The sequence below is a fragment of the Schistosoma haematobium genome, chromosome 5 (genome assembly GCF_000699445.3).
Source record: "Schistosoma haematobium chromosome 5, whole genome shotgun sequence".
NCBI lineage: Eukaryota > Metazoa > Platyhelminthes > Trematoda > Strigeidida > Schistosomatidae > Schistosoma > Schistosoma haematobium.
In genome coordinates, this window is record NC_067200.1 from 3488369 (window position 1) to 3503161 (window position 14793).

General features: G+C 36.0%; 1 protein-coding gene across 1 annotated transcript in view; it reads left to right on the top strand.

Moving 5' to 3' along the window:
- The window catches only part of DGP-1 (Short integuments 2, mitochondrial), a 30296-nt gene extending 15786 nt beyond the window's left edge, over positions 1–14510 (top strand). The window contains exons 4-9 of the mRNA XM_051217320.1: positions 281–770; positions 4197–4443; positions 6885–7177; positions 8716–9109; positions 10928–11207; positions 12980–14510. Of these exons, the coding sequence (XP_051064704.1) occupies positions 281–770; positions 4197–4443; positions 6885–7177; positions 8716–9109; positions 10928–11207; positions 12980–13308 (2033 nt within the window). The 3' untranslated portion in view covers positions 13309–14510. The remainder of the gene's footprint in view (positions 1–280; positions 771–4196; positions 4444–6884; positions 7178–8715; positions 9110–10927; positions 11208–12979) is intronic.
- Positions 14511–14793: the final 283 nt, after the last annotated feature.

The window sequence follows — 14793 nt, forward strand, 5'->3', positions numbered from 1 at the left end:
CGAGATATCAAGTCACTTAGACTATTAGTTGCACTGCAGCTTGGTTTGTAAAGTTTGATCAGCACTCAAGTTCTAGACAAATATAATATTGCTCACAACTACTGACTGATCAATCAGTATGACTATTGATGCTGTCTATCCAAACCGAAATAGATGTAGCGGGTTTTCAACGCGTAACTCATTGGTTAATATTCAGCTTTCTAAACCATTAAGCTACTGCTGCACAAATATTTGTTGAAATATTGCTTAATCATTTTGTTTCCCATTAACTACCATGTAGATGGACAATGCCCTGGACTTGCTCCACAAGAAATGAATCAGTCTGTATGCACAGCTGAACGTCTTGCCGATTCCTTATCATCACATTTGATTCATTTGAGAGATCGTTGGATAACAGCTGGATCACAATCTTCAGCAACGACGACAACACAATCAGGGTCAGGTGTGGACACAACAACAAGACCATCCAGTGCTGAAAATAGTCACAGCAGTCCACATCGGCATACTTTAAGTAGTTCGTCTGGAGAAGGCAAAACAAAAGGAAATTCAGTGAACATAGATGATGGGAGTCAATCAAAACAAAGCAGTAATTCGACTGATGATAATAAGGAACTGTCTAGTCAAAATATATCAGAAACAAATGCAACTGATACTACTAGTACTATTAGTAGTAGTAGTAGTAGCAATAGTAGTTCAGCGACAACGGGTTGTTTAGTTAAAGAATATCTTCTTCGACGGAAAACTGCTTCAGATGATTTTGTAGATGTTCGGTACGTTTCTTTTTCGCCAAATATTACTTTCTCTCCTTCTCTCTCTCTCATTATTATTAAGTGTTTTATTTTCATATTCAGAAAACGCTATGTTGAGAAAGTCAGATAATGTACATCAATCAGTCATACGCAACGCAAAACATGATAAACCTGTATATGGGTTGAAGTTGCCATACCACTAGTTCATCGAGATAGAATTTTTTCAAGATGATTCCCAAAGCAGTAGAACTACTCACAGTATCAGCAGTAGTATAAAAGATTAGGTATAGAAAAAGGGTGCAAGGATGTTTTAAAACTCATGTTCTATGGAAAGCTCAAGAGTGAGTGCGCCTATACCGTTGCGAACAATTCAGAACCGTGTTACTCAATGTTTCTAATCGTTGGTTACGATAATCATGCGGCATCCAACCAGGTAGTCTACACCTATTAAAGTGACTCGGTCCAATTGTCAGTGACTCCATAGACTGATGTCACGTCTTAGTTTTGCCGCTCCTGGCTATCTCCCAGCCTACTCATAACATCAAACAACATTTCCCATCAAAGTAGTTGATGATTAAGCGTATGTATATTTGTACCTAGTGAGACTATTGTATATCACTATATTTCCTATTTATTTAATACATACCTTATCTGGTTACAACTGGACACTGAGAACGAAAGTATGTGCTACACATATAAAGAAATAACAATGTGACGAGATCAAAAATGCTAATGGGTGTACAGTCTATATATATATATATATTAGGACGGAACGAACTGCTGTGCAGTAAACCCGTTCTTTGATTGGTAGACGGATATCTCGCCTACGCCATAAATGATGCAAGTTGACAAAAGCTAGTCGAGCCTTCTGTATCCGTGCTGTGATTTCGTCACACACCAGACCACAGAGGCTGATGAAAATCATAAGATAAGTGAAGCTGTCGACACGCTCAATTACTTCACTCCCTATCATTAGTTCGGGTGTCGATGCAACCCAAATCTGAAGCAAGATTTTGCATTTCGATGGGAGAATCGCATCCCGAACATGCCTGCATTGTTGCTTATAGTGGTCAGAAGACTGCATTTTACCAGGGGTGGGCATCACTTACATGGCTGCCTAATTGTTTTTCTGATTGTTCCTGAAATATATACTTAGCTTGACTATGATCATTAAATACAGCCCTAAGAGGCTTTCTTGCAGCATCTTTCCTACGTCCAGTAAGACGCATACAAATACGCGCTCGCACTAGAGCATGATCTGAATCCAAGCATGTGCTCCAGAATGAGCGACAGTCTTCTATCGAGCTCCTCCATCTGTAGCTGAGAGCGATACGATCTATTCGGGTCTAACGTTCGGACGAATTCGGGAGTCGCCATGTCAAAAGATGTTTTTCCTTATACTTTAAGTTGGTATTTGCAAGAAACGAGTGGTTATCTGAGCGTAGCTGCAACAGATGGTCGCCATTATCTGTTCTTTGAGACACGACACCATAAGATCCACCTAGGTGTCTTTCCTTTTCTCTTAGTTTACCTACTTGAGCATTAAAGACATCAGCCACTATTACTACATCAGAGCGCCAAACTTTTCTAGGAAGGTCGTAAAGCTTTCTGTAAAATCCATCTTTTACGTCGTCTGAGCTGCAGTCAGCGAGAGAGTAGGCAGAGACGACGAAGAGGTAACGACGAGTGTCCCTATAAGTTGGACAGCGCACGAACAACTGTCTACTGGGATCCACTCTAAGAGAGCTAGTTCTGCCCTAGGACTCAGTGCTATTCTTACACCAGCAAGGCCACGAGAAGCAGCATCAGGGCTTCCAGATACACGAAGCTCTTTTTTTGAACACATAAATATTGATACAAAGGGTCAATGAATACATATGTGCCACACAATCATTTGATTTGTATGTGGGCTGTGATACTGCCCGGGTGCCCAGACCGAAACAGGTGGTTTTCTTAGGGGGTCACTCCCCGAGCCTTTAAGCTAGAGGTCTAATCCATATGACAGTGGAACAACGTTTTGAGATGCAGTCCCATGGTATCCGGCGAACAACGATTGGTTCACACGCTGTTTGTTCGTTCAGGATCCTAGAGCCTATGTACACCATTGGTTTGGAACCAGGGTTTTTCCAACTCCCCTAAGTGGCTCCTCTGTGCCCACGAACCCGATTAGAGCGCCAGACATTCGCTTTTCTTCCTCTCAATTCCATGAGCAACACCCCCGCCACGAGAAGGCAGTGAGTAGGACTTCCCTGGCAGTAGTTGTGTACGCATTAAATGTTTTTCATTGTAATTTAACGTTTTTCAACAGTGTTTATTTTGTTAAACAATACCCCTTAATGATTATATTGTTCACGGATTGTCATCTGATATTCATTCACTCCAGTCAGATAATAAAATATTAAGATATTGAGAGGAAATATCCTATTTCTTGTGTCATTCATGTTGATCAGTGCAATCCAGTTATTTTTTATTATCAACAAATTCTGTCTTATCATTACTGTTGATAGAACGTTTCATTTCTATATGTCAACTTGAACTGATGTACATATGTACCAGATTCTACGCTGCTACTAACTACTGATGTTTCATTATCAAACTAGATTTCTTTATCAGTAAATGTTTAAGATTTTACAGTATTAAGAAATTTTGTTAAATATATAAATAACCAGCTATCATATTGGAATTCAGTATAAACAGCCATTTTTACAAGTTTATACGTAAAGACTTTTAGTGTTCAAACTTTAGGATTTCATATTGTTCCTCAAATAACGCTCAGTTTTCTCCTTTACATCTGTGGGACAGTGATTTGCTCTAGACGAATATCTACACTAAATACCGTACCAGTGTTTATCCTACAGGACATCAACATAATTGGTATCAAGAGCACGTGACTGATCCGACTATACCGTGAATACATTTTAATGTCAATAACAATAATAACAAAGGGTAGGCAAATACATACCTTATCTAATACTTATCAGACTATGTACTAGTCTGACTACGTAAACAACCAGTCGCTATTTTCTTCATCCCCTTACATCAGTTCCATATGGTAGTTTGAAGGATTTAAATAGTATTTTGTTATAATTATTATTTATTCATTCGTCAATCAGATACATATCCGTCTACTTATCTTTGTAGTCACACTCTAAATGTAAAAAGGCTGATAATATCACTATTATCCAGTTGCCCAAACCAAAGTAAATGAAACAGGGTTTGAATGTGCACATTAGTTATTAGAAGTCGAACACCTTAAATACCACTGTGCATATTGAGCTTAGTGCATAATGACTGTGTTTATTGATGTATGGTTAATTAGTTAAATCAATTTATTGACTTCTTGTAAATAGTTTAACCTTATAAATATTAGTATCTACTTACATTTTATCCACTATCCTTGTGGCTTTGTTCAGTTTAATATTTAATTTTGTCTTCCATGTATCATAGGGTGGCAGTTGTAGGAAATGTGGATGCAGGCAAATCTACTTTACTTGGTGTACTGACTCATGGTGAATTGGACAATGGTCGTGGTTTAGCTCGTTTACGTTTATTACGTCATAAACATGAAGCGGAATCTGGACGTACTAGTTCAGTGGCACATGATATATTGGGTTTTAGTTCACTTGGTCAAGTAGTCAATAAACCTGTACATGGTCATTTGAATTGGTCTGAAATTTGTGAAGCTTCAGCCAAAGTAAATTTTATTTTGTACCACTCTCTGTATTTGGTTTATTCGTTTTTAAATGTGCTTTCAAAGGTTTTTTTCAATAATTCGGGTAATCCTCTCTTTCTCTCTCTTACACACACATGTTACTTGACTTTTCTGTAGTTGTCTTTATAAAGATGGTAATACACAAATTTCTTTTCTGTTATGTGATTCTCCCGAAATTAGATCTCGTACTTGATGATTATTTAATTCATCTAGTGTATTCTGAAGGAATAATCCTGTTTTTCATCTTTTCTCTCATCTTACACAAATGCCTCCACAGAATTGCTTTGTGTCAAAGTTTGTAGTTTAACGATAAAGCCTCAATACTTATATATATATAATTATCTGTGAATTTTTGTCAGCCTTGTGGGTTTGATGATATATATACGCCTTCAAAAATATCGACCTCAAAAACCAAGAAACAGATTATTTTACTATTTATGAGAAATATCTCAGCAGCCATCACGAAGATCTTGAAGCTCTTTGAAATCAAAGGTGTTCACAAACTAACTTAGTCACTTCATTCCATTTCGTGCAAACCAAAGAATAGTAATGAAGGAGGACAAATGCAACATCATTTACAGAATAATTTGTACATTACCTACGTATAAATGAGCTTAGATTAACAGTGAGGCAATATGATATGCTATTACTGAGATCAATGGATGTAGATAACCATGAATACGGATTTGATTGAAAAGGCATCGAAAATTCAAATTCTTAAACTCCAAAGGCGTCAGGGAATTTCTAGAAATATAACATTCAAGACACTTAACAATCAACGGACACATCAACATAGAGCCAATCTATACGGAAGAGATCGGCCAACAAAGATAGTCAATGTGCATTTCATCAGTTTGCAGTTCACAAGTGACAACTCGACCCTGCAACTGGCATACAAATAAGTAACATAGTGACCATTTAGTTTCGTTTAAAGGATTTTCTTCGCCCTTCATCATAGTTCCACAGGTCAATTAATCTGGTCATATGGATGAATTTTTATATATGCATCTAATCACCATATGCATTCTGGGGTTCTATTCTGTTCACCTTATAAAAGAGGTTAAATAAAGATCAGGTGTTACTATGCCGATACATGATATAACTGTTTAAGGACTATAAGTATTTGTAAATACCTCGGTTCATATCTGTAGCTCAAAACTGTAAGTAATATAACAGTGAATATCAGCGTTGGTGATACAGTTCCACTCATTATTCAACTGCTTCGTTTTAATTTTCATTGTTGTATCTTTTTACGTATTGTGTCCAATTGGTGCCAATTCCTTATTTAATTGTATTGTAATTCTGTTGTAATGCAAGTTTTTAATAATGAACACGTTTTTTTTATTAGAAAGGTAAGTTCTCAAAACGATCAACTGTATGCAGATCGGTAGACAATGTACAGTTAATACAAACTGCATAATCAGTTGACACAAATCCTAGAATAAACTAGTATTAAAAATGTAAGACGACTGGTTAGTTGGATAAATTTCTGTTTAGAGAGTTAATATCATCTCAATACCTACAAAGTCGCATGCAGAGTTCGAACTAATATCTGATAACTCCATAAAATTATGCATCACATCATTGTTGAACCACATCAATACTTTTCTGCCATCTTAAACGTAATGCAGTTAAGATATATTGATTTACAAATCCGATCAAGTCGGTGATCTCAATTTCTGCTAAGGGCATGTTGATGGTTGTCACTTACTAGTTGCCCACGCTATAAGAAAATACTTCTCTTTGGGATACTTGGAAGAAAAACTGGATTAGGGATAGTCTTGATAACCTGAAGGTATGACAGCATAGCTCTAGGGGCTGATTGTATGGCTTTTTTGCAAGCAGTAGTTGACGTCTTAACCTCGTGGTTTAAAAGTCTTATCATCGGTGAAGTTTCGTTGGGAAAGGTCAGGTATACCTTTTTATTGTTGACATCTCCTAGCCCTCCAAATAATCTGCCTAATATGGTAAAACCTAAAGGAACGACTATTCCATCCAATATGGGTAGTTCGGGTCATCATAATATACACCATCGACCATCATGTCAAGGTAACGGCTACGGTCAAGCATCGTGTGATTTACAATTGTTTAATATTGATATTAAGGATACTCCGAAGGTCTGTTTGATCTGTAAATAGTAGTCTATATAGATTAACCTTATTTATAGATAACATTAAAAGCCATTGAAGACTAGATAGCTGTTCTGTTCTAGTATTCAATTTTTCAAGAGCCAGCACTCTCCTCGAATAAAACAACCAGTAAACCCTGGTATTCTATTGTACTAGTGACAATACATGACAATTGACACTTGTTTAGCAGCAGATTAACGTTGTTCATTTTTGTTCGCTCCACTCTCGTTTGGTGCATTTTTTTTCTTATTTTTCTATCGATTAACTTAATTTTATGTTTTTTTTATTACTCAGGTAATCACATTCATTGATTTAGCTGGTCATGAACGTTATTTAAAAACAACCATATTTGGTATGACTGGTCATGCACCAGATTATGTTATGTTTATGGTTGGTGCTAATGCTGGTGTTATTGGTATGGCTAAAGAACATTTAGGCCTGGCATTAGCTTTATGTGTGCCAGTATTTGTTGTAGTTACAAAAATTGATATGTGCCCACCAAATGTACTACATGAAACAATGAATTTGTTATTTCGCATATTAAAATCACCTGGTTGTCGAAAAATTCCAGCATTGATATCATCAACGTGAGTATTTTTTGTATATTTATCATTGTATCATAAAAATGTACCTTGGACAATTGATTGATAGCTTAACGACTACAAAGTTCAACTTTCATTCTTTTTTCTCTCATATTCGAGTCCCATCTCATCCTTTATATTGATATATACAGGGAAATAGTATTACTAACCTTGATACCAAAAATAAAGTGTAAAACTTACATCTAAATACAGAATCTTGTACTGATTAACTGGTTTATATTAATAGTACTAATAATCATGATTACTATGTAATAATGTTATCGCTCTTAGTTAATTGAATTACATGTTTATCACAAAAAATGACCTTTCTTGAAAATTCAACTCAAAATTATATCTAAGTTATGAAGAACAGAGTTATAATTCATCAGTAGTGCTGATGAACAACGTTTGAAAACAACCCAATAATTATTTTTCTCAGTGAATATGCTGGAAATTAAAATTCACATTTGAAGTGAACTAAAATCATATCACCCCCAAATGTCCTGGTACGACCGAGAGTGGGGAGAGTCCGTTCTCCCTATCGAAATGCTCTCATATGACCACGCATATATAGCGTCTGCCAGGGAAGTCCTACTCACTGCCTTCTCGTGGCAGGGGTGTTGTCTGCGGAATTGAGAGGACGAAAAGTGGATGGCCGGCGCTTTGACCGGGTTGGTGGGTATGGAGGAACCATCTAGAAGAGTTGGGAAACTCTTATTCCAAACCAATGGTGTACATGGGCTCCAGGATCCTGAGGGAAAAATGGCGTATGAACCGATCGTTGGCACCGGCTAGCATGGGACTGCATCTTGTTACGATGCTCCACTGCCTTGTGGATCAGACATTTAGGTCGAAGGCTCCGGATGTGGCTCCCTAAGAAAACGACCTGCTTCGGTCTGAGCACCCGGGTAGTATCACAGCGCTCACACAAATGAAATGAGATCGTATAATAATAGTCTAGGGATCAAAATAAAGCTTATAATAAGAGGAATATGAACATACATAGTTTAGTTACTCAACAATTACCCAATAAAAATATGTGTATAGTATTAGTCCATAAATAGATTCCAACAGTTACCATTCATTATTCTTGCCGGGAGATAATAATTACCATTTTTTCAATAATTATATTTATATCAGAAAGGAGTTTTTGTGGGTATTATATTAATGTAATAGTTGAGATCATGAGTCAATTGAAGCTAGACCACCATGTAAAACCTGTTATGAGATAGTAACTGACTGTAGACAATGGTAGAAATGTGGTTCAATTTCTTGGATTGTTTAAAGTTAGACATTAACATCGTTGAATGCCTACCGACTCATTGGTCTAAAGGTTAAGCATTCATATGCAAGACCGACAGGTCTCGGGTTCGAATCCCTCCGGGTGGAATCGTAGATGCTCACTGTTGAAGAGTCCCTCCTAGGTTTTCCATGATTGTCTAGCTTCATTTGACTCATGATCTCAACTATTAAATCATATATTTATTTTGATTCTTTCTTTCTTTTTTTATTAACCCTCTTTATACAACAATAATTCATTTCAGGGATGATGTTATTTGTTGTGCAACAAATTTCACTTCAGAACGTATGTGTCCAATATTTCCAGTTTCAAATGTAAATGGTACAAATTTAGATTTATTAAAATTATTTCTTAATTTATTACCATCAAGATCTGAGCCACGATTAAATGAATTAGCACATTTTCAAATTGATGAAATATTCTCTGTACAAGGTGTTGGTACCGTTATTTCTGGTACATGTTTATCTGGTATTATTAAATTAAATGATATTTTATTACTTGGTCCTGATTTATCTGGACAATTTAATCCAATTTCAATTAAAAGTATACAACGTAAACGTTTATCAGTGAATTATGTACGTGGTGGACAAACTGCATCATTTGCATTGAAAAAATTACGACGTAATCAAGTTCGTAAAGTAAGTATTGAAATAGATTTAAATTATTGTAATGTATGTTTGTTTGTTTATTTTTCTCATTTGAGTTGTTAAATATCGTTTTGTGGGGGGGGCGAAATAATATGATCCTCTTTCTCCTGGTGATTGACTGGATCATGTAGACGTCAACATCCGGGGCGAAGCATGGGATACAGTGGATAGCTAGGATGCAGTTGGACGATCTACACTTCGCAGATGACCTGGCTCTTCTATCGCACACGCACCAACAAGTGCAGGTGAAGATGATCAGTGTAGCGGCATCCTCAGCAGCAGTAGGTCTCAACATACGCAAAGGGAAAAGCAAGATTCTCCGATACTGAACAACATGCACCAATCAAATCACACTTGACGGAGATGATTTGGAAGATGTAAAAACCTTTACATATCTGGGCAGGATCATTGATGAGCACGGTGGATCTGATGCAGATGTGAAGGTGCGGATCGGAAAAGCAAGAATAGCATATTTACAACTGAAGAACATCTGGAACTCAAAACAACTGTCAACCAACACCAAGGTCAGGATTTTCAATACAAATGTCAAGACAGTTCTATTGTATGTGGCGAAAACCTGGAGAACTAGGAAGGCCATCATCCAGAATATACAAGTGTTTATTAACAGTAGTCTAAGCAAAACACTTCGGATCCGTTGGCCAGACACTATCAGTAACAACCTACTATAGGAGAGAACAAACCACATTCCAGTGGAGGAAGAAGCGCTGGAAGTGGATAGGACACACATTGAGGAAAGCACCGAACTGCGTCACAAAGCAAGCCCTCACTCGGAATCCTGAAGGCCAAAGGAAAAGAGGAAGACGAAAGAACACATTACTTTGAAAAATGGAAATAGACATGAGAAAAATGAACAAGAATTGGATGGAACTGGAAAGGAATGCCCAGGACAGTGTGGGTTGGAGATTGCTGATCAGCGGCCTATGCTCCATTAAGAGTCACAGGCGTAAATAAGTACTTAAGCATGATCCGAGAAGAAAGAATGAACTAAAAGCATGAGATAGTCTTAAAACAGAGAGTGGATGTATCTGTACTAATATGTTCGGTTTTGGTGTGTTTCATCCAACATCTCCAACCTCTAATTAAAATAATCACGCGGACCCTAATCAACTAATCTACAACTAGATACAGGATTCACTCTTACAGTCAATGACTTTATGGATTGATGCTACATTTTAGTCTGGGCATCCCTAGTTTATTTCCAGCTTACTTTCATAATTAGTTAATGCCATCTGTTGAGGTTGATGGTTGTTGACTATAAGTAATACATGTCTCAACCACCTCATCAAACAATTCGCTATCTTCACCTAGTACTCTGTGTCTAAACTGATTATTGCCCACTCAGAGGTCCCAACATATGTGACAAATGTTTCGAGGATAAATATTGGCAATCCATGAATATTCTTTATTTTCCGAGTTCATTTCACGTCTACAAACTGGAACACAGCGAACTGTTGATCAGTATATTCATTTTTTAGTTGTCACACTAACACCTTGCCTACCCTATAAGCGATGTAAGTTAAAAAAAGTCAATTGAGTTTTCTTAATCCTTGCTGAGATTCTGTCAGATACCAACCCATCATGACTGGTGATACTTCCAAGATGAGTAAAGTAATTGATACATCCAAATATTTTATCCCTTATCATTAGTTCAGGCTTTGACCATAGATCAGTCCTTGAAGTAATACTTTACATTTAAAGGTAATATATTTGAATATATTTGTTATGACACATTTTAATAATAAACTGTAATTCCATTATTTCCCACTATTATTATTATTACTATAAAAGGGTATGGTATTGTTAGCGCCAGAATTGAAACCGAAAGCATGTATTGAATTTATTGCTGAAGTATTAATTTTACATCATCCTACAACTATATCAGTTGGTTATCAAGCTATGGTTCATGCAGGTCCTGTACGTCAAACTGCAACAATATTAAAATTAAATTCACATGAACGTTTAAGAACCGGTGATAAAGATATGGTTGTATTTCGTTTTATTAAATCTCCTGAATATTTATACACTGGTCTACGTTTAATATTTCGTGAAGGTAAAACAAAAGCTGTTGGTAAGCAAAATTAGCTAATGGTGAAAAATTGTATTCATTTTGATATCATAATTATTTTGTCGCTTAGTATATCTGTATACTACTCAGTGGTGTACGTCCACAATTGCATCAATGATTGAATCTGTGATCTTTTAACTTCACAACAAGTATTTCATCTGCAAACCACTGAGTTGGCATTGATTTACCCAACTTTATATTACACTCTAGTTGTGCGAGAAATATTAATACTACCTAATTGATTAAAACAAATTTTGTGAAATGATCTTGGAATCTATGATAGGCTAGTTGGAGGATAAGTGATTTAACCGTTAGGCCACCATTTTATTGATTTGGCATCTAACGGCTTATATTTTATGATTTCAATTAATTCACTATATTACTTAGAAATACCATACTAGAACGAAACAGGTACTTCTTCATTTTACACGGTTGTTTAACTTAAGTTAGCTAATGGTCAGTCAGTCAGTCAGCTACAACGTAGGATCAGGCACATATATGCATCGGTCCAAGTTGCCATACCTCATTAACACAACGAAATGAACATCGGATTTATATATACCATAATATATAAAAGAAAGATTGCATATAAGGACATGGTACAGGAAGAAAGAATTAGTTCGTAGAAAGAAAAATATGAAATAACTATAATCTCATAGTTTAAGGGAAGATAGAGAGTGTACACACCTACGCCATTGTGATCGATTCTGAGCCATGTCACACACAGTCTCCAACCATTGGTTACGATAGTCACGCGGACCCCAACCAAGTAGTCTGCATGTACCAAAATGGCTCATACTAGAAGTTAGTGACTTCAAGCACTGATGCCACGTTTTGGTCTGGCCACCCCTAACTTTCTTCCAACCATCTCCTACACCGGTTAGCATTGCACATCGTGGTAAACGGTGTTCAGGCATACGTAGCACGTGGCCCAACCATCTCAGTCGATGAAGATTCACAACCTCATCAACTGATTTACCATCATTCCCTAATACTCTGCATCTAACCTCACTATTACTTACCCGGTGGTCTCAGCAGACGCCAGCAATATTCCTAATGGTGGAAAATATATGTTAAATAAGTTCAGTGATAGTTACATTATACATATTTCCAAATTTGTGTTACATATGCTATGAAAACTTCATTTACCTGCATCTAATTATTGGCTGAATTCTTCCCTTTGTAGTCCTTAAGGGTGTCAATGGCTTAGAGTGGTTAGGTAATTTATTGTTGGTCATAAAAATGATTTGTAATTGACATGGGTAAAATACTTACCAGTGACTACTTTTGAAAGGTAATTCACGGAGTTTTGGTGAGAAGTTGTAACTAGTGGAGTTTAACCATACCTAATGCGAAATAGTTACCCACCGATGATATTGGAAGATGTTTTTGCAATATGATGAATTAGTTAAAGTCAGAAATTAGGCTAATGTATGTCAAACCAGTAGGTTTTAGGTTAAGCACTTATTACAAAACTTACAGGTTCTAGGTGACGCTATGAATGTTTAGTACTGATAGAAGTTTCATACTTGGATGAAACAGCTTTACAGTTGTTTCTAGTTTTCAGTGTTTATCTAACTAAAGCCAGTCGGTAGTGTAAACTGTAAAAAAATGTTAGATGTTCAACAATGACACTTTCTTTCTGAAAAGATGCTTGCCGAATATTCTTTTCTCTCTCATATCAACATGTCTAATAATGTTTGACTTTGTATTGAACCTTCTTATTACTCAACATGTTACATGTACTTACCATTATTATTATTATTTGGTTCTAGGTACTGTTAAGGAACTAGTTCCATATTCTGCTTCAATTCAACAAAATCCACGTGCTAAACTACTTAAAAGATATGTTATTAGTAGGACAAACCAACCGATGAATAATACTGGAACGGATGAGATAAAGGCATCAAGTAATATATCATCACTCCCTAAATCAGCCGAGTATACCAGTACTACTACTAATACTGTTAGTCAACCAGATACTACTGAATTGCCTAATATTCCTGTTTCTGATTTATTAACTAGTGATAATCTTAATGCATCGGCTAATTCAAGACCACGTAAATATCATCATCATCGTACACGTAAAGATATTGCTGAATAAATGAGACAAAAACTTAACTCTAAGCGCTGCCACTGTGTCCAAATTGAAACGAATATTATCATCGACAAGTTTAATATTCATCTTTCAAATCAAAATACATTTCGTTTGCTTCTGTGTGTTTTAAAACAATCATTTTTCACTTTTCCTAACGTTTTCATCGTTAATTAATCCATACATAGAAAGTATCTTATTCTTATTTCGTAACAATTATTACCGCTACCATATCCCACTCTTCTTTTTTTCTTTTTCTAAATTAACTACTTATATATGAAAAGAGTAGTTAGTTTATCTATGCCAATCTTTTGAAATACATTACATTATCATGTCGAATCTTTGTTGCATTGACCAAATATTCGTTTAGGTTGGTTACTATTCACTACCTACTTTTCTTACTCAATACTTTGTAGGTTTACAGTTTTCCCTATCGTTTTTTTTCTTTCCCCTAGTTCCCATTGCGAAACACATGTTTTGTCACGTGATAAGTACTATTTTTTATACCGCACTGTCTTTGCAGAGAAAATAACTATTCGTTATTCCTATTGATCCAATGTGATCACCAATCACTGTGTGTTTATTTTCATGACTTTTCACCCCCATGTCACTTTTAAACCTTGTTTTTTTCTTCAATAGAAATAAGGGATTATCTTGTTGTATTTCCACCTTTTATTGTTTCTGTGTACATATGTAAAGAATTGAAAAGTTCTTGCATAAATATATTTAATGCAATTCATATGTATTCATTACTAAGTCCCAATCAAAATGAACCTTGTTCATAGTCTGACAGAAGGCACTTGACAATATTTTCATATCGTATTTGTGACTTATCAGCAATGCATACTCATCATTTTATATGAGACTAAATACATCAACTTCAGGTCTGGTGGTAACCACTTTACTATACCATTAAGTCACTGACTCAATATCCAATCGTTCAGAATTATGGCTTGTAACATAAGGTAGTTTTCATACGATTTTCGCCGGGTATATGTCTCGTTTTCGACATTGTCAAACTAGATCAGTTATAACAACATCTCACTGGGACGTCAGGAGTTCATCACAAAGTTATTTAATAGTTAGTGCACAAATATGGTTGGTTGTTTAAATGTAGGTTCGTGAAGTTTGTTCACTGTACCCAATCCATAATGTCTATTAACTTTTCCATTTATTTTTGTTTGTAAATCCTACTCAATATAATAAGTCCGCTTGAAAGAAGAAAATTAAGTGCACTAAAATGATTCATTATTATTGTCTGGTCGAAGAGATTTTGTACATTGTATTCATCACAGATTGATCTCAGTTAAGGTACGATTGGTGGATAACCAGGGAACATTAGCCATATGTTTCATTTCAGTATGACACCCCTCAAAAGTGCTTACCCACAGCCTTTCAATCAGTACACTAGAAAAAAATAGATGGACGGTTGTGACTGAATTTTATTATTGTTTCAGCTAAGAGTAGCAATAATTATGTCTAGGAAATTGACAC